General features: G+C 58.6%; 1 protein-coding gene across 21 annotated transcripts in view; it reads right to left on the bottom strand.

Moving 5' to 3' along the window:
• RAP1GAP (RAP1 GTPase activating protein) overlaps positions 1-23,231 on the bottom strand; it is a 69,388-nt gene that overhangs the window by 10,887 nt on the left and 35,270 nt on the right. For 9 of the 21 annotated variants that reach the window (XR_009599680.1, XM_042244625.1, XM_042244628.1 and 6 more), the window contains 16 exons: positions 20,515-20,608; positions 13,745-13,780; positions 12,697-12,744; positions 11,845-11,904; positions 11,413-11,451; positions 10,660-10,845; positions 7,138-7,241; positions 6,785-6,863; positions 6,360-6,413; positions 4,589-4,672; positions 4,294-4,394; positions 4,029-4,158; positions 2,844-2,999; positions 2,318-2,389; positions 1,634-1,720; positions 1,074-1,211 (listed from right to left, as the gene is read on the bottom strand). Coding sequence is in view for 20 of the 21 variants with exons in the window: in XM_027965559.3 (XP_027821360.1) it covers positions 1,074-1,211; positions 1,634-1,720; positions 2,318-2,389; positions 2,844-2,999; positions 4,029-4,158; positions 4,294-4,394; positions 4,589-4,672; positions 6,360-6,413; positions 6,785-6,863; positions 7,138-7,241; positions 10,660-10,845; positions 11,413-11,451; positions 11,845-11,904; positions 12,697-12,744; positions 13,745-13,780; positions 20,515-20,608 (1,468 nt within the window). In the remaining variant the exon portion in view is untranslated. Of the gene's footprint in view, positions 1-1,073; positions 1,212-1,633; positions 1,721-2,317; positions 2,390-2,843; positions 3,000-4,028; positions 4,159-4,293; positions 4,395-4,588; positions 4,673-6,359; positions 6,414-6,784; positions 6,864-7,137; positions 7,242-10,659; positions 10,846-11,412; positions 11,452-11,844; positions 11,905-12,696; positions 12,745-13,242; positions 13,268-13,744; positions 13,781-16,432; positions 16,702-20,514; positions 20,609-23,231 lie in introns of those variants that run through there. The other 12 variants (XM_060411480.1, XM_042244634.1, XM_060411478.1 and 9 more) reach the window with 5 other exon arrangements.

Below are 23,231 nucleotides of genomic sequence, written 5' to 3'. Positions count from 1 at the left end.
TCTCTCCTCTGCCTCTCACTCTGGACGGTAGTCGCTGAGGTAAACGGGCACAGCTTTGCATTTTGTTTCTTAGCTTACATTACACTGATCAAATTGCTTTACAAATAATTCTCAACAGCTGTATGAGGTAAGAAGTCTAAACAACAGATTAGAAAAACAAAACAAAACAAAACTGAGGCTCAGACAATGTTCAAGCAGATAAGTGCAAGGGCTGGAACCTGAACCAGGGTGTCTATGCTTTTACCACTAAGCTGAATATTCATTGGAAGGACGGATGTTGAAGCTGAAACTCCAATACTTTGACCACCTGATGGGAAGAACTGACTCACTGGAAAACACCCTGATGCTGGGAAAGATTGAAGGCAGGAGGAGGAGGGGACGACAGGTTGGATGCCGTGGTTGGATGGCATCACCAACTCGATGGACATGAGTTTGAGTAAACTCTGGGAGTTGGTGATGGACAGGGAGGCCTGGCGTGCTGCAGTCCATGGGGTCGCAAAGAGCTGGACACGAACTGAACTGAACTTAACCAGAGAGCCAAAGCGGGTCACACGGGCCTAACGCCATGCAGATCAGCTCCTTGTTCACATTCCTTCCCGGACCTCTGGTTTCCTTCCCTGGGTCAGGACACGGGGGTCCTCTCTTCTCTGCCCTGACCTGGCAGTCACCACCATTGGCACCAGAGCGCTCCAACCTTCTACCCTCCAGGCAGACTCCGCCCCCAAGCTTGGGCCCCGCCTCCAACCTTCAGCTCCTCCTCCAGCCAGAGCGCACCTTACAGCTCCCAGCCGTGGCTCCGCCCCGGGCAGAGCGCGCGCACGGCCACGAGTCTGCAGGCCCACGCTAAAACCTGGGTCCACCCGGAGGCTCACCGTCCTCCAGACTCTACCCCAGGTGTGCGCCCACCTGGCCCGAGCTCGCGCCTATTAGCTCCACCCCGAGCCACACCCCCACGCGACCCCAGCTCCCGGGCGAGTCCGCCTCTAGCCACACCCCTACCTGGTCCTGCCCCGCATCGCTGCACCTCATCCCCACCGCATGCCCCCGCGCGCAGGTGGACCCCCGCCCTTCACCTTGAAGGACTCGAAGAAGCCGCCGCCGCCGCCGCCGTTCTCCATCTTGTCCTCGTCGCCGCCCAGGCCCATCATGGACTGGCTGTGGATGTGCAGCTCCTCATAGAGCGTCTCCAGGAGGGCGGCCCGTGTCCGCTCCTGTGGGCCCGGCCGTCAGGAGAGACCCAGGGATCAGCCCTTCTTCCCGCACTCGGAATCCGGGCCGCCTTCTCTGAGTGGGAAGCGGGCCTGGGCCCCGGACGCCTCTACCGGTTTCCCTCGGGCCCCTGCGCAGCTCCAGCAGCGCCCGGGGGTCTCACCAAGGCTCCTCTGAGATCTTGCTTCCCCGCACCCCACCTCCACTGCGCCATGTGTCAGCCTACCTCGGAGCGCCTCCTGGGCATCCTGTGGGAACCCCTGTGTCCTCTCCCTGGATTCTGGCCCTGCTCACCTGTCGATCCGTCCTCCCCCCCAGGCAGCCTTCCCTAAGGCCAAGGTCTGAACATGGCTTTTCCCTTCCCAGGAGGCTCGGCTGAAATTCTAGGGGGTGGTGGCTCCCAGTTCCAAGAGCCCATGCTCACCTCCAGTTTGGCAAACTTCTCTGCCTTGTAGCAAGCATATTCGGCATTGATCAGCTTTGTCAGCAAAAATTCCTGGAACTCAGGCCCCTGGGGGCCCCCAGCGTGGAGAAGAGAAAGGGGGGAGGCCAGGGAGACACAAGAAACCAGGGGCTGAGACCCAGCGAGTCAGGGGCTGGGGCTCTGCTGGGTTCTGTCCTCCTGACTCCCGGAAGGGCACCTCCCTGGGCTCAGTGCCCCAGCCCAGGCGCCTGTGAGAGCCCTCCATGCCCTTCAAGGCTGCCCACCCCTCAGGAGAGCTGGGCTGGGGGTCTCCCACTGCCTCGGTCTGGGGGATCTGTTGGGAGACTGGAGCCAAGGCTCCTTCTGAGAGGTGAGAGACGTGTGCCCCTCCCAAACATGGTAGAAGACTGAAATTGTCAAAAATACAGCAGAGTGGAGGGAAGGCCACAGAGTCCTCTATGCGGAATGTAAAGCAATGATACAGTCTGCTCTGTGACTTTGTGAAACAGTCACAGTTCTTATCAAGATGGGCAGAAAAGCTGGGCCCCAGCCAATCGGTTAGGGGAGCCTGCCTGTCCTGGCACCCAGGGGGCTCCACGACCTGGTACAGCGCACTGTGCACCCCAAGGCCCCCACCCATGTAGTCCTGCTCTGCCCACAGCGGGGCTGGGGGCTGCCCCTCACCTTCCGAAACACAGCGGGGTCCGGGAGGGGTGGCCCGAAGAAGGGGACGTCATCTCTTGCAGTGACGGACACCTGGAAGGGAGGGCGGGTGTCATGCGGGGTCCCCACATCAGCCAGAGACCCCTGATTCGCCTCCCTAGCCCGATGCTTGGCACAGGGCTGCCCCTTGGCGGGGGACATTCGGTGACTACAGATGGGGTGGGCGGACCCCACGTTTTCAGTGGCTCCATCCTTGGTCCTGAATTTGAGTGGTGAGGAGGGGTGGAGGGTCTCCAGGCTCACGAGGGCCAAGAGCAGGAGGAGACTAAAGGGCGGAGGAGCATAAGCAGGCTCTTTTAGGGGAGAGACTCAGGCAGCAGAGAGGACGGGATGGGAATCCTCCGCTATCATCCGGCCAACAGTGGGGCTCAGAGCCCTCCGGACAGCACCCCTATTTAAACCTGGGAAAACCAAGGCTCGGAGAGGCCTTGCAGCGAGTGAGGACGGGGCTAGGAGGGTGCCCTCAGGAGGCTCCAAGACCACCCACCTTGTAGAGGGGGCCATCGGGGCCCCCACCCTCGGCCTGCACCACCACGTAGGCGTGCAGGAAGTTGGACGCAATCATGTCCGGCACAAACGGCGTGTTCTCGTCCTGGAAGACCACAGCCACGATGTCGTTGCCAATGTGTCGCTTCCGCTGCAACTGAACACAGGGCCGCAGCCTTTCAGCGCCTGCTAGGGGGCGCGGGGAGGGTGCCCACTGGGGTGGAGGGGGGCTGGGGGTAGGCAGAGGGGCACATCTAGGGAGTTGCTTCCCCCCAGAAAAATGTGGTGAGAAACTGGTCTTGACGTTGTTTTTGTTTTCTTGGAATTCTGTGGCAGAGGAGAACACCGAGGCTGAGAGAGCAGGGGCCTGTAAGGTCTTCCAGTGACCTAGAGGACTTGGATCCAGGCCCCCGGTCCCCAGGCCCTACCTCTCAGTCCTCCTCCTGTCGAAACACCCCACACATGGCCCCTCCTGAACAAGTTAAGTTCCATTTGGTATATATGAGTTGCTACATTGAACAGGGAATCTTATTCAAAGAAAATGAAAAGACATTAAGGGTAAGGAAGAAACATTTCCATTTTTCTCCCATGACGCCCTCATCCGCCTGGGGTGGAGGTGTGGGGGTCACAGGGAGAAGGCAGGCAGCCCCCAGGAAGCTTAGGACAGGGTGTCAGATCTCCGAGTTCAGCTCGGGGAGCGTGCCTTGTGCTAGCTCATCATCAGGCCTCTGCAGAAGGTGGGAGCCATTCTCCCCAGGAACACTCCGCCTCCTGCTCCCACCTCCTCTGCAGCCTAAAAGTCACTTGATCTTGAACGCTTTGCCTGACTCCCACCTCTGCCAAGTTTAAGTGCCCCTACGTGACCTGACAAAACCCTTCACTCCCGGTAAAAATCTTCACACTTACTGAGCTCCTGCTCCATCGCTACCAGGTCCTGTTCTAGCCACCCTGTGTGCATCCTCTCACTTGGGCTCACCTGTGAGGTAGGTGCCATTATTATCCCCATTTCACAGATGTGGAAACTGAGGCTTCCATGGCATCACAGCCACTTTTCACCCTGCCCCAACAAGAGGAGGCCACAAGTCGGGGGACTGGATCATCTCCCTCTCTCTCTCCCAGGGCCCACTGAGTCTGGTGTGGTGGACGCTGAAGGGGCAGGTAGATGGGGGGACAGGTGGAAGGCTACCTGCTGGGTGTCCCCTTCCGTGTAGGGCAGCTTGGTGGACACGTGGAACATGATCTCCTTGTTGCGGAAGTTGCAGTATACAGACTCGGTCCCCGTCTGCCCGTGGGTCACGTCCAGGCCTCCTCGGAACCTGCCCCAGGACACCCCCAGGCCGCAGCTCAGTCTCCAGCCCCAGCCAAGCCTCGGTGGGGCCAGGATGGGGTCTCCATCCCTGCCCAAAGACCTGGGTCGGATTCTTGTCTGCCTATCCCAACCTGGGGCTCACCCCTTAAAGTCCTGCAGTTTGACCTTCTGGCCCAGAAACTCGAGGAACTCCACGAAGGCGGGGCTCTCCTCATTGGTGCTGAAGAGTTCTTCCTCAGAGGTCTGGCAGGGGGAGCAGGCGCACAGAGGGCAGAGGTCATCGAGCTGGGGTGCCATCCCCCACTCACACCCAGGAAGGCTGGAAGGGGGACCTCTGGCAGCCCCAGGGTTCCTGAGCTTGAGTCCCCAGGTAAGGGCTCTCCGTGGCTAAGGTCTGAGGCCCCAGGTACATGGGCAGATGGGAGGAGGAGACACACCTGCCCGAGCTTCTGATAAATGACTCCGAACTTGAAGTTATTGCTGATAACATGCTCGTCGAAGGTGACAATGAGGCGGGAAGCCTGCAGGGAAAGGGTGATGGGTGAAGCACACTGCTTTTATTTTTCTTTTTTTTTTTACTTTGTATTTTATATGGGCATATAGCCGATTAATAATGCTGTGATGGTTTCAGGTACACAGCAAAGCACCTCAGCCATACGTACGTACCCATGTATCCTTGCTCCCCCAAACTCCCCTCCCATCCAGGCTGCCACATAACACTGAGCAGAGTTCCCTATGCCATACAGTAGGTCCTTGTCAGTTATCCAGGTTAGATATAGCAGTGTGTACATGTCCTTCCCAGACTCCCTAACTATCCCTTCCCTCCATCCTTCCCAAATGGGAACCAAAAGTTTACTCTCTTAAAGTCTGACACACCGCTTTTTCAAGTTGCTGTTTATGGCTCTATGTGCCAAGCACTGTGCCAGGCACTCCACACGCATCATCTCATCTTCTCCTTGGAAAGGGTCCGTGAGGGACTCCCGCTGCCCTCACTGCACAGATGAAGACGCCAAGGTTCTGAGAGCTGAAGGAACTGACTTGCTAAGGTCAACAACTGCCAGATGGCAGAGCTGGGGCTTGAACTCAGGTCTGTTGGATCCCAAAGCCTAAGCTCACTGCTCCTGAGTTTTGCCCACGAGCTCCCACCCCAACTCTGCTCTATCATGGGCCTGATGTCTGGCTCTTCTGTGAAGTCACCTCATCATTCTAGAACAGACCGAGTCCCGCCACTGTGCTCTGGAGCCTTGAGCAAGTTCCCCTCCTCATCTTGTCCTCTTCTGTATCTTGGAGGTGGAACCTGATCACTGAGACCCCCTCCTTCAGGGGACCTTTCCTGGACCACTCACTTCTCAGGGACCTCACCTTGCTGGGGAATTCAGTCAGAGCCACAGGCTATACCTGTCTTTCAGGGTCCAGCTCTTTTGAGAAGCCCTCTGGCTTACTGCGGAGAAGGCAATGGCACCCCACTCCAGTCCTCTAGCCTGGAAAATCCCATGGATGGAGGAGCCTGGTAGGCTGCAGTCCATGGGGGTCGCTAAGAGTTGGACACAACTGAGCAACTTCACTTTCACTTTTCACTTTCATGCATTGGAGAAGGAAATGGCAACCCACTCCAGTGTTCTTGCCTGGAGAATCCCAGGGACGGGGGACCCTGGTAGGCTGCCGTCTATGGGGTCGCACAGAGTCGGACACGACTGACGCGACTTAGCAGCAGCAGCAGCAGCTGGCTTACTGAAGATTGAAGCCCCTCTCCTTCATCCCACACTATCATAGTGACTTCAGCACCCAGCAACAGAGCTGCAAGCGCAACTGCCATCTGCTGGGTGGTACCTAAGGAGGCGCCTGTGTTACTCTCTCCCCAGGTCCCCTCTGGAGTCAGAAAACAAAGCCAGTGGAGCCTTGGCTGGGGAGCACAGATGACCCTTAGACGGGTCCCCAAATGGCACTTGAGAGTTTCCAGAGGTAAGAAAGACTTGCCTCCAAGGCAGACAGCACTGGGTTCAAACGTGGACTTCCTTATCTGCTGGGCATCCCTGGGTAAGGCACCAAACCTTTCTGGGCCTCTAGTTCCTCTTCCACAAACTGCGGACTTTGCAGGATTATTGTGAGGATTAGATGAGGGAACTTAGGAAAAGTACCCTGCATGGCACAGGTGCCCAATAAGTGCTTGATCCCTGAGTGACCCACCCTCCCCAGGTCCAGCCATACCTTGGGGTAGAGCACAGGATAGAATCGATCCACATTCACGTCTTCACACACCAGCTGCAGGAGGAGATAAGGGAAGGCCTGAGGGTGGGCCCTCTGGGCCTCCTGGGCCAAAGTCGGGTGGCAGGGACAGCGGGACACCAGCGTGCAGTCAAGGCTGGAGCAGGCCTGGGGACTCGCTGTCACTCAGAATAAGGTAGGCAGAACTGGGGCCCCTGTCTCCAAAAGGTGCCTTAAAGAGTGCCCCAAACACACAGGCGTGCGGGCATCAGGGGAACGCAGAAGGGGCAGGACCCCAGAGACAGGCTGCAGCACCCAGGCCAGGATCTGGGGCTAAAGCCGAGGGTATGCAGGAGCCAGGCCGCAGCCCAGCTCTGGGCCCACAGGGGCTGCCTGCAGGGCTCCGCCCGACGGGGCAGATGCCTCACCTTTGCCATCTGGACCACGTTGGGGAACTCAGTGAGGCAGGAGATGGGGATGACGTCGTGGTATGTCCGGCACTTGGTCCTGGGAGAAGAAAACCCATGCTGAGAGGCGAGGAAGGGGGAAAGGGAGATGGGAGCCCCGCCTCAGCCAGTAAAACCAGGAGGGGCAGACCTCGGGGAGGTCCAGAGGGGAGGAGGGGCCAGGCCTGGCTTAGGCGCTGACTTGCTGTGCAGACTCAGGAAAATCGCCTGCCCTCTCTGGGCCTCCATTAGAAGAGCGGGTAAACTGAGACGGGCTCGCAGACCCCAAGTCCACGGCCCTCCCTGCTGTCGCAGGCCCCCTCCCACGCCCTCACCTGAGCAGCAGCCGCAGGTGTTCCTGGTCCCCGATGACATCGTACTTGAGTGAGAAGACAAGGTGGCCCAGGGCGGCGTCCAGCGAGTAGTAGTTAAAGTGCTCCTGAGGGGAGGGGGGCCCAGGGAGCGAGCCAGGCTGAGCCTGAGTCTTCCAGAAACCCGCCCAGAAGGCCAGTTCACCCCTGGGCAGTGTCGCTCCCCAAGCAGCGGGTGTCCAGGCTGACAGCACACCCTGCCTCAGACAGCGCGCGTGTGTCAATCGCTCAGTCGTGCCCGACTCTTTGCAAACCCCGAGGACTGGAGCCCACCAGGCTCCTCTGTCCATGAGATTCTCCAGGCAAGAATACTGGAGCGGGTTGTCATTCCCTTCTGCAGGGGATCTTCCCAACCCAGGGATCCAACCTGGGTCTCCTGCATTGCAGGCAGATGCTTTACTGTCTGAGCCACCAGGGAAGCTCTCAAAGAGACATGCATTTAAATCCCAGCTTTGCCGCTGGCCAGCTGGGCAACCTGAGAAGGCCACCTTACCTTCCTGTGCCTCCGTTTCCTAGTCTTTAAAGTGGCAGTGAGGCCAACTACCTTGTGGGAAGGCGGCAGGGACTGAGAGAGGCAGTGCCTGAAGCAGAGAAGGGGTTCCTGAATGTCTGTAGTAACCTCAGCTCTCTGAGTCCTCAGCAAGGTCAGGATATCTGTATATGCATGGCATCTCCCAGCCCCTACCCTTCTCCAGGCTGGGCACACGGCATCTGTGTGTGCGTGTGTGTGTGTGCACATACATGCATTCAGTCATGTCTGACTCTTCTGTGACCCCCTGGACTGTAGGCCACCAGTCTCCTCTGTCCATGGGATTTTCCAGGCAAGAATACTAGAGTGGGTTGCCATTTCTTACCCCATGGGATCTTCCCGACCCAGGGATCGAACCTTTCGTCTCCTGCACTGGCAGGCGGGTTCTGCACCATCTGGGAAGCCCACATAGTCAACCCATAGCTCTGTGGCCCCCGAAGCCAGGACCCGTGAGAATCAGAAAATCAGGAACTGAAACATCATGAACACACTGGGCGGCTGACCTGGCTGGCTCCTAACCTCCAGCCGCCATAACTGGGAAGCCACGGGGTTGGGAAGAAATACTCCCCAGGGCCCAGGGGAAACTGCGGCAGGCCTGGCACCCCTGGAGAGCAGGGCAGGGCTGGCACCTCCAGGTGGGGAGGCCCCAAAGCCAAGGACGGGAGCGCCAGATTTTACCCCACGTGACCCTGGGCTCTCCTGCCAGCTCGGCTCCCTAGCCACTCCCACGCCAGGAGTCATCATCGAGGAAGGAAGTCCTATTTAGCAAGAACACTGGAGTGGGTTGCCATTTCCTTCTCCAATGCATGAAAGTGAAAAGTGAAAGGGAATTCGCTCAGTCGTGCCCGATTCTTCATGACCCCATGGACTGCAGCCCACCAGGCTCCTCCGCCCATGGGATTTAAACATAAACAGCTGCACTCAAAGGACAGGAGAAAAAATGTAAGGGCGAGGGGACGGGCCTACACATCCGCAGCTCAGGGGCGTCTGCGGGGACCTGGGGCAGAGGCCTCCCAGCCCTGCTTGGGCACAGGGTAATGGAAACCCCCAGTGCTTGGCACCATCTGCAGAAAAGGAGAGGCAGGCACTTGGTAAGGAGGGCTGCACCAAGGCCAAAGTCACCCTAACCTCTGCCAGGCCAGGGCCCACCGCTTCCCCAGTCACCCTGGCTGGAGAGGCGAACGGCCCTGCCCCTCTCCACGGGCCCCCGGCCCCTCCTCTCTGTGTTGCTACCTGGACCCTGGTCATTATACCTCCCCCAGGAACCCCCAACCTGTACCCCTTCCAATCCTCTGGTGCTCACAGTTTCATCCCGTCACTCACTGCTGTCACTCATCACTCCGTTAGCAAACTCCTCTGAGCGTCAACTGTATGCTCAGTCCACACAGTCCCCCAGGTCCCACCAACTAAGAGCCTCCAGACAGTGGGCTCCTGGGTTGCAGGCCCCCTTCCACTCACGGGTGCAACTCCCTGCCGGGCTCCAGGTCTGTCCTCAGGCAATAGCTCCTGAAGCCGAGCCTGCTGGTTTGGTTCCCGTCACCCTGTAGCACCCACACCCACCAGCATCAGGCCAACGCCCTGGGCCCAGACTCAGTACACGCAGCTCCTCAACCCCTCAAAGAGTTGTGCGTCCTTCCCACATGTGCACAAACACACACACCACACACAAATGCACACACATACACGCATGGGAGTGAGTGCCAGGAACGTGACCATGTGGTGCGTGCTAAGTTGCTTCAGTCGTGCCTGACTCTTTGCGATGCTATAGACTGTAGCCCGCCAGGCTCCTCTGTCCATGGGATTCTCCAGGCAAGAACACCGGAGTGGGGAGCCAAGGCCTCTTCAGGGGACCTTCCCAAACCAGGGACTGAACCCGCGTCTCTTATGTCTCCTGCACAGGCAGGCAGGTTCTTCACCACAGCGCCACCTGGGAAGCCAGACTCTCCCCACAGCAGGTCTCAATGGAAGGTCAGCCAGAGCTAGGTCCAGCTCCAAGCTCAGTGACCTGAACCGATCCACTCTACCTCTGAGCCTCTTTTTCCTCTTCTGGAAAAATCAGGACAGTCCTGCTGTCACAGAGTTAATTATGAAGGGGTAATTAGAGCTAACATCTTACTGAGCATCTACTAGGGGCCACGCATGGGTCTCAATGCTTCACAGGTACTTCTATCATCCTCATTTTTATAGATGAGAAAACAGGCCCAGGAAGGTTAGACAACCTGCCCAAGGTCATGCCACGAAGCAACAGAGGAGTCAAGAAGCGCCCCCAGGTCACGAGACCCCAGAGCCGGTGCAACACCCCGCCCCCTCACTTGTAACTGATGGCACCTGGAATGGGGTCCCAGCGTGTGACCTCCTGCCCAGCTCCCGCTGCCTCGTCCAGCAGCTTCCGCCTAGGAGCTGGGTGATGCCAGCGCACACTGTACGGGGCAGGGTCCTGGATCTGGGGCGGGTGGTGGTGCAGGGGTTGCCCCCGTCCGGGTCACCCCACGGCACTACCATCGCCCCACCTCAAGCTGCCTGAGCGCATGGCCTGGGTCTGCTGTATTGCTGGCACCCAGAACCGGACTAGGCGCCCAGCTGGCGCTCATCACTCGCTCACCCAGACGGATCACTCGCTTGGCACCAGAGGCCTTTCTACGCGCCTCACAAATAGCATCGCGTTGAAGGCGTGAGGTGGGAATCACCACCCTCTCCGTTTGTACAGGTGAAGAAACCAAGCCACAGAGGGGAAAGCCACTTGCCAGGGGTCCCACGTAGCTAGAGGCAGACTCTGCTAACCACCGCGCATCACACTGCCTTGGTGCCATCCGTGTTTGCTGACTGAACGAGCGAATCCACAACGCATGCCCCCTGGACTGCTGGGACGGCTGGCCAGCCGAGCCTCCACCCCCAGGGCTGGGCGGTGACCCCCTCCCCACCCAGCCCAGCACCCCCAGACCCGCGGGCCACCCCACCTTGCCGAGAAAGTGCTTCCGGTAGAGGCGGGCGGTGTGGTTGCACTCCAGCTTCACCTTGGTCGTGGGCGACTGCAGCGGCTCCGTCTCTGGGATGCTGGTGATTTCGTGATTGGTGCCTTCAATCCAGTAGCCCCCAAACTGGGGCAGCAGGATCAGGGGGAAGGGCCCTTCTCGGCCCAGGACCTGAAGGAGCACTCAGCTGAGGGTCACTCACCCTGCACCTCGGTGGGGGCCCTTGGGACACCCCCCCCAACTCGGACCCAGAGCCACTTCTGCCATGGCTGAGGGTACCAGGGGACAGCCCGGAGCCTCTGAGGGCCCCAGGGCTCACACCCAGGGCCTCCTCCTACCTATTTGGTTGGCCAGAGAGTTTGTTCGGGTTTTTACAGACGATGGGATAGGAAAAAACCAAAGGAAATTTTTGGCCAAACCAATACTAGCTCGAACCCTTCTCCTCCCCCTGCAGGCCTAGACCCAGACACACACAGCCTCGGAGGATGGGGGTGTGGGGGCAGGTAGAGCTGGAGGTGGGGCATGACGCTGGCCGAGAGGCTGGCGTGTGGGCTCAGACGCCTAAGGGTTCGAGTGGGCTCGGAAGTCTTGGGCCTGTAAACGGAGGCTCCGGCACCCACAGCAAGGCCTGCAGCCAGGCTGGTGACAGGGAGGAGGACCCAGGTGTCCGGACTCCCTGCGTGAGCGCCTCCCGGGCTCAGGGTGGAGACTGGCCCCGTGGGGTCTCTGGCTGCTTACCTCGTGGACGCTCGGGTACGGAATGTAGTCCTCCTCTGTCTGCAAAACAGGGCAGGGCCGAGGTCGCCCCTTTCCTCCAGCCTCCCCAGGACGCCCTTGATTCCGCCAGCATCACATACCCCCACCCCCAGGCTGGAGGAGTGGGTGGGGCTACATCCTCACCTCCCCATCCCACGGTGGGGGGCTGGGGGGGTGACCCCATGAGGCCAGGGCTGGGGCAGGCTGAGCTCACTGAGTGCTGGCCGCCTCTTCCGGGCCTCCCTCTGCCTGGGGAAAAGAGGCGCATAGCCTCCCTGGGAGACACACCTCTGGACCGGTGGCCCTCGGTGCATGGGAATGGCTTGAGGGGCCGGTTACACGGACTGCTGTGCCCCACCCCCAGAGCTTCCCAGGCTGTGGGTCTGGGTGGAGCCCAAGAAGTTACATGCCAACCTGCCCTCCAGGTGACGCTGACGCGGCTGGTCTGAGGACCACACTTTGAGCAGCCTGGGTCTGGACGAAGCATGGGCCTTGTAGCCATGAAAGCCCTCATCCCTGCAGCCCCGGGCCCACTCCTACAGGACTAACCAGTCTTCTTGGAGGGCAGGGGTCCCCAGTCACCCACCACAGAGCTCGATACCTATCAGGAAGGGCCCTGCAGCCCCCATGCCAAGAAAATTCTGAGTCTAAAGAAACTCAATACGCGTCTTTCAGTCCTGAATTTCCTGGCAGTCTCCTCTGAAGGCTGGGGGGCCACCAGGCCACCCCCTCCCCATCTCTTGCCCCCACCCCCCCTCAGCCTTCCCAGGCAGGGGCTACAAGGCTTGGGAGGAGCACACGCCTCCTGGGTCTTGGGCCTCCTGGGTCCTGGGCGTAGCTGGCTTCAAGGGAAACCTCTCACAGCAGGCTGTGAGGGACGGGGCTTCAATTCTGGGAAGGGGGAAGCCTGGAGAGGCATGGAGAGTTTACAGCGGAGTAGAGCATGTGAGGAGGAGCAGAATCAGGGCCCCAGGCCTATAGCAAGCGAGGGGTTCTCCGCATCTCGGCCTCCCAGAGTGCAGGGACTAGGTGTGCCCGGCTTCCCCCTTGGCCTTAGCATCTGGCCGGCAGTGAGACCACTACAGGAAAGGATGCTGAGTCCTCCTGGGCTGGCTGCTCCACTGGGCCATCACTTCTCCCACCCCTAGAAAGGGGGCCTGCCTCCCCCGTCCCCATCCCCTTCCATCCCCAAGCCCTTGGGAGTGCACTGCTCGGGGAAGCCGACAGCCCCCAGAAGGATGGGGTGGGACCAGCGTCCAGACCTACTTTGAGGGGCGGTGGGAAGGAGCATCGCTGTTCATCCATCCTGCTTCCCTGCAAAGAGAAGGCAGCGCGTCCCATCGCGGCAGGGCAGGGCCCAGCGCAGGGCCGCTCCCCACTGCGGCAGCACCCCTCCAGGTAGATGCTGATGTTTGGGGGCGGGGTCGGGGGGGGGTGCTCCCAGGGCAGCGTGCTGGGTACCTAGGCCTCCGGCCTCTCGGAAGGGCGGGCCCTCCTAGAAGGCCCTGGGGCTGAGGGAGGCGGGCAGCAGCTGGGGGCGCTGGCCGCTGCTGGGAGTGGGGGCAGGGCTGATGCAGGAGCTGGGGAGGGAGGGAGGCATCTACACAGATGCGGCGCTGAGAGGGAGAAAAAGAGGAAGGAGGGGGAGAGGGAGGGAGAGAAGGAGGGGGAGAGGTGGGAACGGAAAGACAGAAAACTCAGAGAGGCAGAGAAACAGAAAGATGGCGGGGGACAGGGTCTGAAGGGTGAACCAAAGCTCAGGCAAGCTCCCGAGCTTTGTTCAAGTGCCTGCCCACACCTCCCAACACCTACCCGAGCCAAACAGCAGGCAAGGGGCCTGGAAGACCAGAGCGGAGGAGCGGAGGGTCAGGCAGAGGGGGTGGGGGCTGCCCTCCCCACTGCAGCCCAGCCTCTGGTTGCCCTGTGCCCTCTTCCCGCTCCACATGGGGGTCCTACAGAGCCTGTGATGCTCTTGGGAGATGGGGGATGGTCTGTGTAGGCAGGGGTGGGTTGAGGTGCTGAGCCCAGCTGCCTCCACAGGAATGGGAGCTGGGGAGACCCAAGTGGGCCCTAGGCCCTGGGGGTCAGCCAGGGAGCCGGGCGTTATCAGTGCCCGTTCTCTCTTCTGATCCTGACAGGGAGCTCTGGACGCCGCACCATCACCATCTCCTCCCGGCACGGTCTGCAAGAGCTCCCGGGCCAGTCCTCAGAGAGGTGTCGGGCTGAAGATACAGCAAGGGCCGCCCCCCCCGCCCCCAGGCCCAGCCCAGCTCCCTCGGTGGCTCCCCAGAACAGGCTTCAGAGCCCGCCTCACCTGCATCTTTTCAATCATCTCAAATAGATCTGTGTTCTGCAACAGAGATGGGGAGAGCAGGTCAGTGATGGGGTGGCCCCGCAGACACCGCAAGTCCCCAAGGTGTCTCCACCCACCCCAGCCCTCCTGGTCCTCCAGCTCTGACCAATCCCTGTGGACCTGTCCGAGCAGCAAGAGGGACCAAAAGGGACACTGTTTAGGCTGGGGTTCTGCGCCACGGACTGGCAGAGTCTGACCGGCTGCCCAGGGTTGTCCACCCAGAGTCCAGGACCCTTCCCAGGCAGCCCACCCCAACTGATACTCTGCCCCAAAGGAGGGCCTCAGATGAGAGGGCCATGACCTTCAGGGAGAGACACACCTCCTCCCTGTCACCGCAAGAGTGGAAGTGCCACAATCAGCCCACGAGCCTCTCAGAGGAGCCCCAGGTCACAGCTCCAGAGATGAACACAGCTGGGATCCTTGGGAGGGTCGGTGGTGCCACCCACCTCTGGAAGGAGGACCCCACCCTCCCCACCAAGCAGTGTGGACTTGGGGGCTGTCGGGGGGCTGAGAGAGGACGCTGAGATGTCCCACTGGCCTGATACCTGCGTGTTCGTGCACACACACCCCCTCCTCCCCCTCACATGGCCACTGGGCTCTCCCGAGGCCAGCCTGGGCACACACGGGGTTAATCCAGCCATCTGCCAGCTGTGCTTGGCAGCTTCGGCCTCTCCAGCGCCAACTCCCTACGAGCCTTCCTGGAAGGCGGCATCCTTGCTGGCTGGCGGGGCTGGGGGCTGGGCCTGGGAAGCCCCTGGAGTCTCTAGGAGGGCGCCCCTCCCCCAGCACCTTCAAGGCCTCAATTCAGTCGGCTCCCGGCTCCTGCTGTCCAGTGGGGGCACCTCTGGAGCTCACACACATGTGCCATGGGGTTGTGCACCAGGAAGCACATACGCCCTCTCTCTTTCTCTCTCTCTGGATCAAACACACACAGGCCTGCACACCAATATTTAAACACGGTCTCACTGTACCAAAGAAAGCAAACACACAGAAAGCCACACACACAAACCCACCAGGTCTGTGTACACCACTTCTTAGACTCAGAGCTACACACGAACATACACAAACACATATCAGTGTCCTACGTTACACAACAGCACGCTCCCTCACACACACACGGCTCCATGTCCCCCAGAAGCCACACACACAGAGGCAAGCCCACCCCTGTGTTTCACTCTGCTTGCTTTTAATCGCTCAGTCCTGTCCAACTCTTTGCAAGACCCCACGGACTATAGCCCTCCAGGCTCCTCTGTCCATGGGATTTCTCAGGCGAGAATACTGAAGCGGGTTGGGTTGCCATTTCCTTCTCCAGGGGATCTTCCCAACCCAGGGATCGAACTCGAGTGACTCCTGCAGTGGTAGGTGGGTTCCTTACCACTGAGCCCCCTGGGAAGCCCCACCCATATGAAAATCTGTGCAAGTAATTGCACACAAAGCTACACAGACACCACACGACCGCTCTCAAGACTGTGTTGAGCGACACAATAACAGACACAGGCAGGTATGTTCATGGAAGCGGAGCCACAGAGCCTCACCCCCACCCACATGCTCACCCTCCCCATCAGAGTCACACACCCCGTGTAACAGACATGCCAGACTTGATCCCACAGCATTCAGAGAAAAGGAAAAAAGCATGCAATAACTAGGGGAGTGCTTAATTTCCAAGGATGAGGGGCTTGGGTCTGAACCCGCCCCCCCGCAACCACACACAGACAGAGCTCTGTGAAAGATCACAAGACACGGACACCCCACGTGCACCCCACTGTGAGGCCTGCCCACCCTGGAAAATGCACGATAGGTGTCCCTAGGAGATGGGTGACCTGTGGCCCTCGAGGCCACCCCCGACACTGGGACCTTGGAAGAGACAATTCCACAGACAGTGACGGCAGAGACCACAGACACACAGTCCAGGCAGGCAAACACGCCTGTCAACCAACACCTTGTACAACAAGCAGCATCTTTTGTACCTTGTACAACAACAGCGGTTGTGTGCCCAAATGAGCCACACAGCCTCAACCCAGCACAGACCCAGCGCCGGCCACCTCGGGGCACCAGTGTCCTCCAGGACACCCCACCTGGGGTGACCTCACATGGCCAGGAGCAGGCGCCAGGAGTCTCAGCCACCTAACACTGGCACATGGCACACTGTCACCCAGAGCACGCACAGCAACAAGTGACCCCGCAGACACAGCCTCACTCATGCACCAGACGCCCTGACACAGGGAAGGCTGGGAGCCACGTGGCCCAGGGCTCCAAGTAGAGCTACATGGTGACAATTCAGACCCCTCGTTAAGGGGAGCGGGGATGGACGAAGTGGTCCCAAGGCTAGCGCTTGCCCGCCCGCGCACAAACCCACACCCACACCCACACACACACACACACACGGAGTGCCCCTCTAGCCCAGAGCCACAGCACCACCACGGACACTCTGTTGCTTAGGCAACTGCAGAAAGAGCCCAGGGCCTGGGACCCCAGGGCAGGGGTGTGCCCTGTGGCCGCGGTGGCCGGGTGTCAGCCCAGAAGCGAACACACCCTCCATGACGGAGCCTCGCACACCCGCCCTGCCCGGGACAGAGCCCGCCGGGCTCCGAAGAAGTTGGGCCGAACCGTCTCTGGCGGACACCCCTCGGCCTTCGCCCCAGTCCTCACCTGCCAGCCGGCCCCTGCAGGCAACGATCCTCTCCGGGGACGGCCGAGGGGCGCCAGGGGCCGCGGCTGCGCCATCCCGAGCCCGGCCCGGCCCCGGCCCCCCGACCCCGGCGTCGCTCCCACTGGCCCTGCCGGCTCCGGCCCGCGCGAGCCGCGCCTGGGTCCCTGCAACGCCGAGCTCCGCGCTCGCGGCTCGGGGATCCGGCGGCGCGCTGCCTGCGCTGGGCTCGCCGGGCGGCCGGGCCCTGAGGGGGCGGGGCGCCAGGTACGGGCGGCGCGGGGAAGGGGCGGGGCTTCGGGCATCCGGGGCGGGGACACGGGAGGCCCCGCCCCACAGGGCCCGGGACACTGCGCCTGCGCGCTCTTGCCGGCGTCCGAGCGGACACCAGAGCACCGGGTCTGTTCTGTGCGTCCCTACCTGGCCTCTTCTAACGTCCTTCTTCTAACTCCTCTTAACCCAGTCCATCCTAAAGGAAATCAGTCCTGAATATTCACTGGAAGGACTGATGCTGAAGCTGAAACTCCAATACTTTGGCCACCTGATGCAAAGAACTGACTCACTAGAAAATACCCTGATGCTGGGAAAGATTGAAGGCGGGAGGAGAAAGGGACAACAGAGGATGAGATGATTGGATGGCATCACCGACTCCATGGACACGAGTTTGAGTAAACTCTGGGAGTTGGTGATGGACAGGGAGGCCTGGCGTGCTGCAGTTCATGGGGTCTCAAAGAGTCAGCCACGACTGAGTGACTGAACTGAACTGAACTGAGCCTCCTCTGGGGACTGTGCCTCAGGGCCTCAGAGATGGGCTTCTTGGGCTGGGCTTTGAAATCGGGAAGGAAGTGGTGGGGATGGGAGGCTTAGCTTGGAGGCAGAGGGGTTTTCTTGAGCGTCTGCTTAATGTTGAACCATCTGCAGTCTGATCCTCTCCCTACAACTCAAGAGGTAGGAGTGTCATCCCCATTCTACAGAAGAGAAAACTGATTCCAAGAGATAACAAATGCTCAAGACCACACAGCTAGGAAAAGGCAGAACTAGGAATCCACCTCCATCCCCACCAATGCCTGACAGGCCACTGGTACCCTGGTTTCCCCAGGCCCCAGGCCCACACCTGTCCCTTACAGCCCCTGACCCTGGGAGAGGGCAGGAACAGGGGCCGCCAAGGCCCCACGCGTGGAGAGGACTTCAGGATATGTGGGTTCTGGCTCTGACCTTGCTACAACCTGCTGAGTAGACTTGAGTCAGCCCTTGCCGCCTCTGTGGGCCTCAGCTTCCCCATCTGCGAAATATAAGGCCTCCGCAGGCCCTTCCAGCTGACCCTGCACTGTGTCTGCCACTGTGAGTGGGGGCAGGGCTGCAGTACCCCCTCCCCAGACAGATGCTGGGAAAGCAGTAATTGCTTCCTGAGTTGTGGCCAAGTCAACACCAGCTGCTTCAGACCCTACAGGGCAGGGCTGCCCACCAGCTCAGTACCCAACCTCTCTTCAGCTTCCTGAAGGATTTGTTGGCAGCTACCCACCACCACTCTCCATCTCAGGGCCAAGGGCTCCTGGAAGGAAGGCACTGCACCTTCCTTTCCCCTAGACCTGGCCATGGGTCAGGCTGGAGCCCAGGAAGCCGGCGGGAACCCTGGAGATGTGTGTTCCAGACACGGCGTAGCTTTGTTTTTAATAATTAACAGCAGCAAATATTGATCTATGCAGGCACTTTCAGGCCTGAGCGCTTCCGGGCACCCATCAAAATGCAGCCAGAGAAACATTCATTCCCACACGGGGAGGAGGCAAGAGCTGCTTGCATCAGTGGAGACGTGTGTGTGCCAGGAGTGGAGAGTGTGCACATGTGTGCCTGCAACTGTGTGTGTGCGACTCTGACAGCAGATGTGATTGTGTATTTGTGGACATCCTAGGTGTGTCTGTGCACGTGTATCTGTATATCCATGCGTGTGTACACGTGCAAGTCTGAATGCATCTGCAGACATGTGGATGTTCCCATGTATGTAGGTGTGGGTAGGCTGTATGTGTAAACAGGTACAGGTTTCTAAGTCCTAGAGTAGAAAAACCCCTACAAGGGAACAGGGTAGGAGTGCCTTGGGTAGCTCTGTGTCTCTACCAATGTGGCTTCCCAGTGAGAGAGACGTCCCTTCTGGGTGTTCCTCCTGCCCTGGGAACATAATGAGGCCAATCATCCCTCAACTTCCTGATTGCAACTTTCCAAGATTACTTTCACAGTCATCACCCTTTGGCAAACGGGCCCGGTGGGTAGAGAAGAAACTGTCCCCTCTATTTTACAGACAAGAACCTGAGGCCCAGGGAGGGGCAGGGCTTTGCCCATTGACGCACGGAGGTCACCTGCTCCTCAGACTGGCTCCGCCATCAACATTATTAATGTGAGCAGAGCCGGGAGAGGGGGATGGAGAATGTATCACAGACCTGGGACCCCTCACCCCTCCCTGGTTTGCTGGGGACCCAGAGGGATCACTCGGTCTCTCTGGGCCTCGGTTTCCTTTCCAGTCAAAGGAGAACAATCCATCGACTGTGTCTTGATCCTGGGGTGGGTGTGGGCTGTGGGATGGGGCAGTCTGGAGCCCACAGCCGTCTGAGCCTGTGTTGGCACAAATGGAGGCTTCCAGCCGAACTGGGCAAGAGGCCAGGAAGCCTGGGGGAGACAGCCCAGAGCTAACCTGAGCAGGCAGGACTCGGGGAGATGGGCTCTGCTGCTGCTGCTGCTGCTGCTGCTGCAGATGGGAACACTGAGGTGCAGGGAGGGGAAGTGAACCCAGGCCTCCTGCCAGATGCTTAGGGGGACGAGGACTGGGAACCTCACTTCTGAACCCAGCTGCCATGGAGTTGCTCCCTTCCAAGTCCCAGGATCCACATGGCCCAGTCTGGGGCTGTTGCCCAGGCACAGACAGCAGGAGAGGATCTCAAGGACCCCCTGGTATAGTCCCTAGGACCCACACTTTGAACCCCGTTGGAGGTGGTCCCTGAAAAGTACACTATTCCTTGGCCATATACCTCTCCTGACCTAGGAGGGGTACATGGCTCTTGTTCCAGGTCAGAGTTCTGGGCGAGAAGTTTGGTGTATCCTGTGTCTGCTATTTATTGGCTGTGTGACCTTGGGAAAACCACTTTACCTCTCTGGGCACCTGGATCCTTATCTCGAGAATGCCTGCCGCCCATGGTTTGCTGAAAGGACTGAGAAGCATGGTACCTGTGGACACGCTTTAGGGTCTGAACAGTGTGCTACACAAGTGAGAGCCTATTACCCTCGGTATTAGAAATTCCACCAGACCATGAGTTCTGGTCCTGGACCCATCACATCCTACCTGTGTGTCTTTGAGCAAGTAACTTAACCTCTCTTAGCTTCGATTTTCTCATCTGCAAAATGGGACTAAGAAGAGTACTAATGTTAAGTCCACAGTATGAGACCCTGCATGCAAAAGATTAAGAGCCCACCTAGCCCGTAGTAAACCTCAATAAATGCTTGTGGTTATCACTGGTATTGGAGCCCCTGCAGAAGCTGTTTAGTTATCTATCTCCTAACCAGACCATGGCTCCTTGAGAGCAGGGTCTGTGTCAGACCGATTTCTGGCACCTCAGCGCCCAGCAGAAAGTTGACATGGGTCATGTGCTGGGCAAACATTTGATTTCGACAATAACAAGAACAGCCTCGTTTACAGGGCTCTCACTCTGTGCCAGATATTATGCAGTGTTTTACCATTGCTTTTTCACACTTTACCCCACTTCACAGGGCTCCTCTGAGAAGCAGTCCTGTGAAGTGGGATATTCTCATTACACCTGATTTACAGCTGAGGAAATGGATGGTGATGTTGATGATGAAGATAAGGAAGAAGAGCTGTTTGGCCAGTTTCTTCCCAGCTGTTTTGCCCCCAACCTTGCTACAGACCCTGAACCTCTGAGACTGGGTCAGGTCCATCAGGGGTGTCCCCTTGGGGGGCTAAACCCCAAGCCCCATCTGCCAAACATTTTGCCTCTGCACAGCGGTCACTCTTAGCTGTCTCCTGGCCCTGGGAGGTGGGGGGGTCCTCCGGACCGGGGGCCACGGGGAGGCGAGCACTTACCTTAGGGTGGAATGAGGCAGTCTGAGAGGGAACCAAGTCCACTCTTGGCAGGTCTAGTGCCTGGGGGAAGTGCTGGTTCTGCCCATCACTCCTCCTGGAAGAGAAAAAGAGTCTGAGGTCAGGGAGGGCCCCAAGTTGGGAGATCTGTGAACTTTGGGAGGAAGACTCATTCTCAGAATTGGGGGATGTTTAGGGGAACAGATTTCAAAAAGGAGGGGAACCTGGATTCCCCAGGAGGCAGGAGGCGAGCAGGGCTTCCAACTTTTCCCAGAGATCAGAGATATGGACAAAGTGTCCCTGTAAACTCTCCATTAGGCCTCCCTAACCCATACTCCAAAATCACTGCAGATGGTGATTGCAGCCATGAAATTAAAAAGACGCTTACTCCTTGGAAGGAAAGTTATGACCAACCTAGACAGCATATTGGAAAGCAGAGATATTGCTTTGCCAACAAAGGTCCGTCTAGTCAAGGCTATGGTTTTTCCAGTAGTCATGTATGGATGTGAGAGTTGGACTGTGAAGAAAGCTGAGTGCTGAAGAATTGATGCTTTTGAACTGTGCTGTTGGAGAAGACTCCTGAGAGTCCCTTGGACTGCAAGGAGATCCAACCAGTCCATTCTGAAGGAGATCAGTCCTGGGTGTTCATTGGAAGGACTGATGCTGAAGCTGAAACTCCAATACTTTGGCCACCTCATGCAAAGAGTTGACTCACTGGAAAAGACCCTGATGCTGGGAGGGATTGGGGGCAGGAGGAGAAGGGGACGACAGAGGATGAGATGGCTGGATGGCATCACCAACTCGATGGACATGAGTTTGGGTCGACTCCGGGAGATGGTGATGGACAGGGAGGCCTAGGGTGCTGCAATTCATGGGGTTGCAGAGTCAGACACAACTGAGCGACTGAACTGAACTGAACTGAATCCATACTCCAGCCAGGAGGTTGTCCACAGCCCACTCTAAAGATGGGCAGACTGAGGCAGGGGTTGGAGGTTGCTGTATAGGGCTGAGCCCTGACCTCTGGACTAAGCAAGGTACATCCGTTCCTGAGCCTTTAAAGAGACAGTAGCCTTCAGGCTGAAAGGCCACCTGGGCCATTGCTATTATTAATGACAATAACAACAACAGACACTCACTGGGCCAACGACATGCCAGGCCCCCTGCCAAGACCCTCTTTCAGGCCCGAGGGCACAAGAAGTCATCACACTGGTATTCCCAGTGTACAGGTGAGGCTCCAGAGGTATGCGGAGGTTGCACAGCTGGTCAGTGGCCGAACCAGCACCTGTGTGATGCTTGACTGACTCCAAGCCCAGACTCTCGGCCCACACCCACACCCTCCTGAGGAGAGGAGGCAGGTCTGGCGAGGGTGAAGTCAGTTCCTGTTACCCTAGAAAGACTGCCGAGGAGGCAGCTTCTGGGGTCAAGGGGAGGAAGTGCCCAGTGGCTCCCGGGACCCAGGTGGCCCAGGCCGGGCAAGCAGGCCCGGCTTCCACCCACCGCCGAGGGCCACCCTGACGTGGCTGCTGCCCCACCCCAGTCCCTCAATCAAGGCTGGTTCCTGGGAGGGTGAGTCATTCAGCCCACGGCCCGCTTGAGTCAAGGCTGAGACCGCCACACCCCAAGAGGGGAAGGGACTGTGGAAGCCTGACCCAGGAAGGAGACCCCGAGAAAGCTTGAGCCCCCTCCCGGCTCACCTGGGCCCAGCTACTCAGGGAGGAAGGCTCAGAGGGACTGTCCACGGCCCTGGTGGGCTAGCGTCTTCCCAGGGGACCCTGCACTGGGCGGTCTCGATGCACAGGGACAGACGTGCCGGCAGCGGCGTTTGAGGCCCGTGACATCGTTGTAGGGGAGGTATGCCCAGGCACTTACCTGCTGCGTGACCTTAAACCAATGACGTACTCCTCTCAGCCTTGGTTTCCAGAAAAAAACAAATGGCATCCTAGAGCCTGGGCAGCTAGAAGGTGTTCACTCAATGAATCCTTTCTTTGATTCATTCACTCGCGGTAAACTCTGCCTTCCCACATCAGGGTTTCATTAAGCATTTGTTAAACGGATGAGTGGGTGAATGAGTGAATGTTGGCAGTAGGAAGGCATTAAAGGTTTGTGAGAAAGAATGGCCTCCGCACGGGTTTCTGTAGATCACAAGGCCCAGTGACGTGGGGAGAGACTGGGAAGCGAGGGTGGGTGGAGAGAGGCCCACAGAAATGGTCCAGACACATTCCACTGAGGCTGCCACGGGGACCCTGCAGACGGATCGAGTGCCTGGAACTGAGTCAGGCACATTACATCCTCACTACTCTGCAGGGAGGTCGGCATTATTTATCCCTCCCTTTTATGTGTGTGTATATATATATATATATATATTTTTGGCTGTGTTGGGTCTGAGTGGCAGCACACAGGATCTTTGATCTTCCTCGCAGCATGCGGGATCTTTAGTGTGTCATGCCAACTCTTAGTTGCAGCGTGTGGGATCTAGCTCCCTGACCAGGGATGGAGCCCCCCTCTGCATTGGGAGCGTGAAGCCTTAGCCACTAAACCACCAGGGGTTTGTAAACCAAAAGGGGCTTGTAAAAAAAAAAAAAAAAACACTGACACCTTTTTTACAGATGGAAAAACTAAAACTCAGAGAGATGAAGCCACATCGCCGAGCGAGCAGGTAATAGAGACAGAATTTAAAACCCATGCCCTAGACCGATCAGGGCCAGTGCCAGCAGGACGGA

Source organism: Ovis aries, chromosome 2 (assembly GCF_016772045.2).
Source record: "Ovis aries strain OAR_USU_Benz2616 breed Rambouillet chromosome 2, ARS-UI_Ramb_v3.0, whole genome shotgun sequence".
Classification (NCBI taxonomy): Eukaryota; Metazoa; Chordata; class Mammalia; order Artiodactyla; family Bovidae; genus Ovis; species Ovis aries.
The sequence above is the reverse complement of the archived record's forward strand: the minus strand, read 5'-3'. Positions and strand labels throughout refer to the sequence as shown.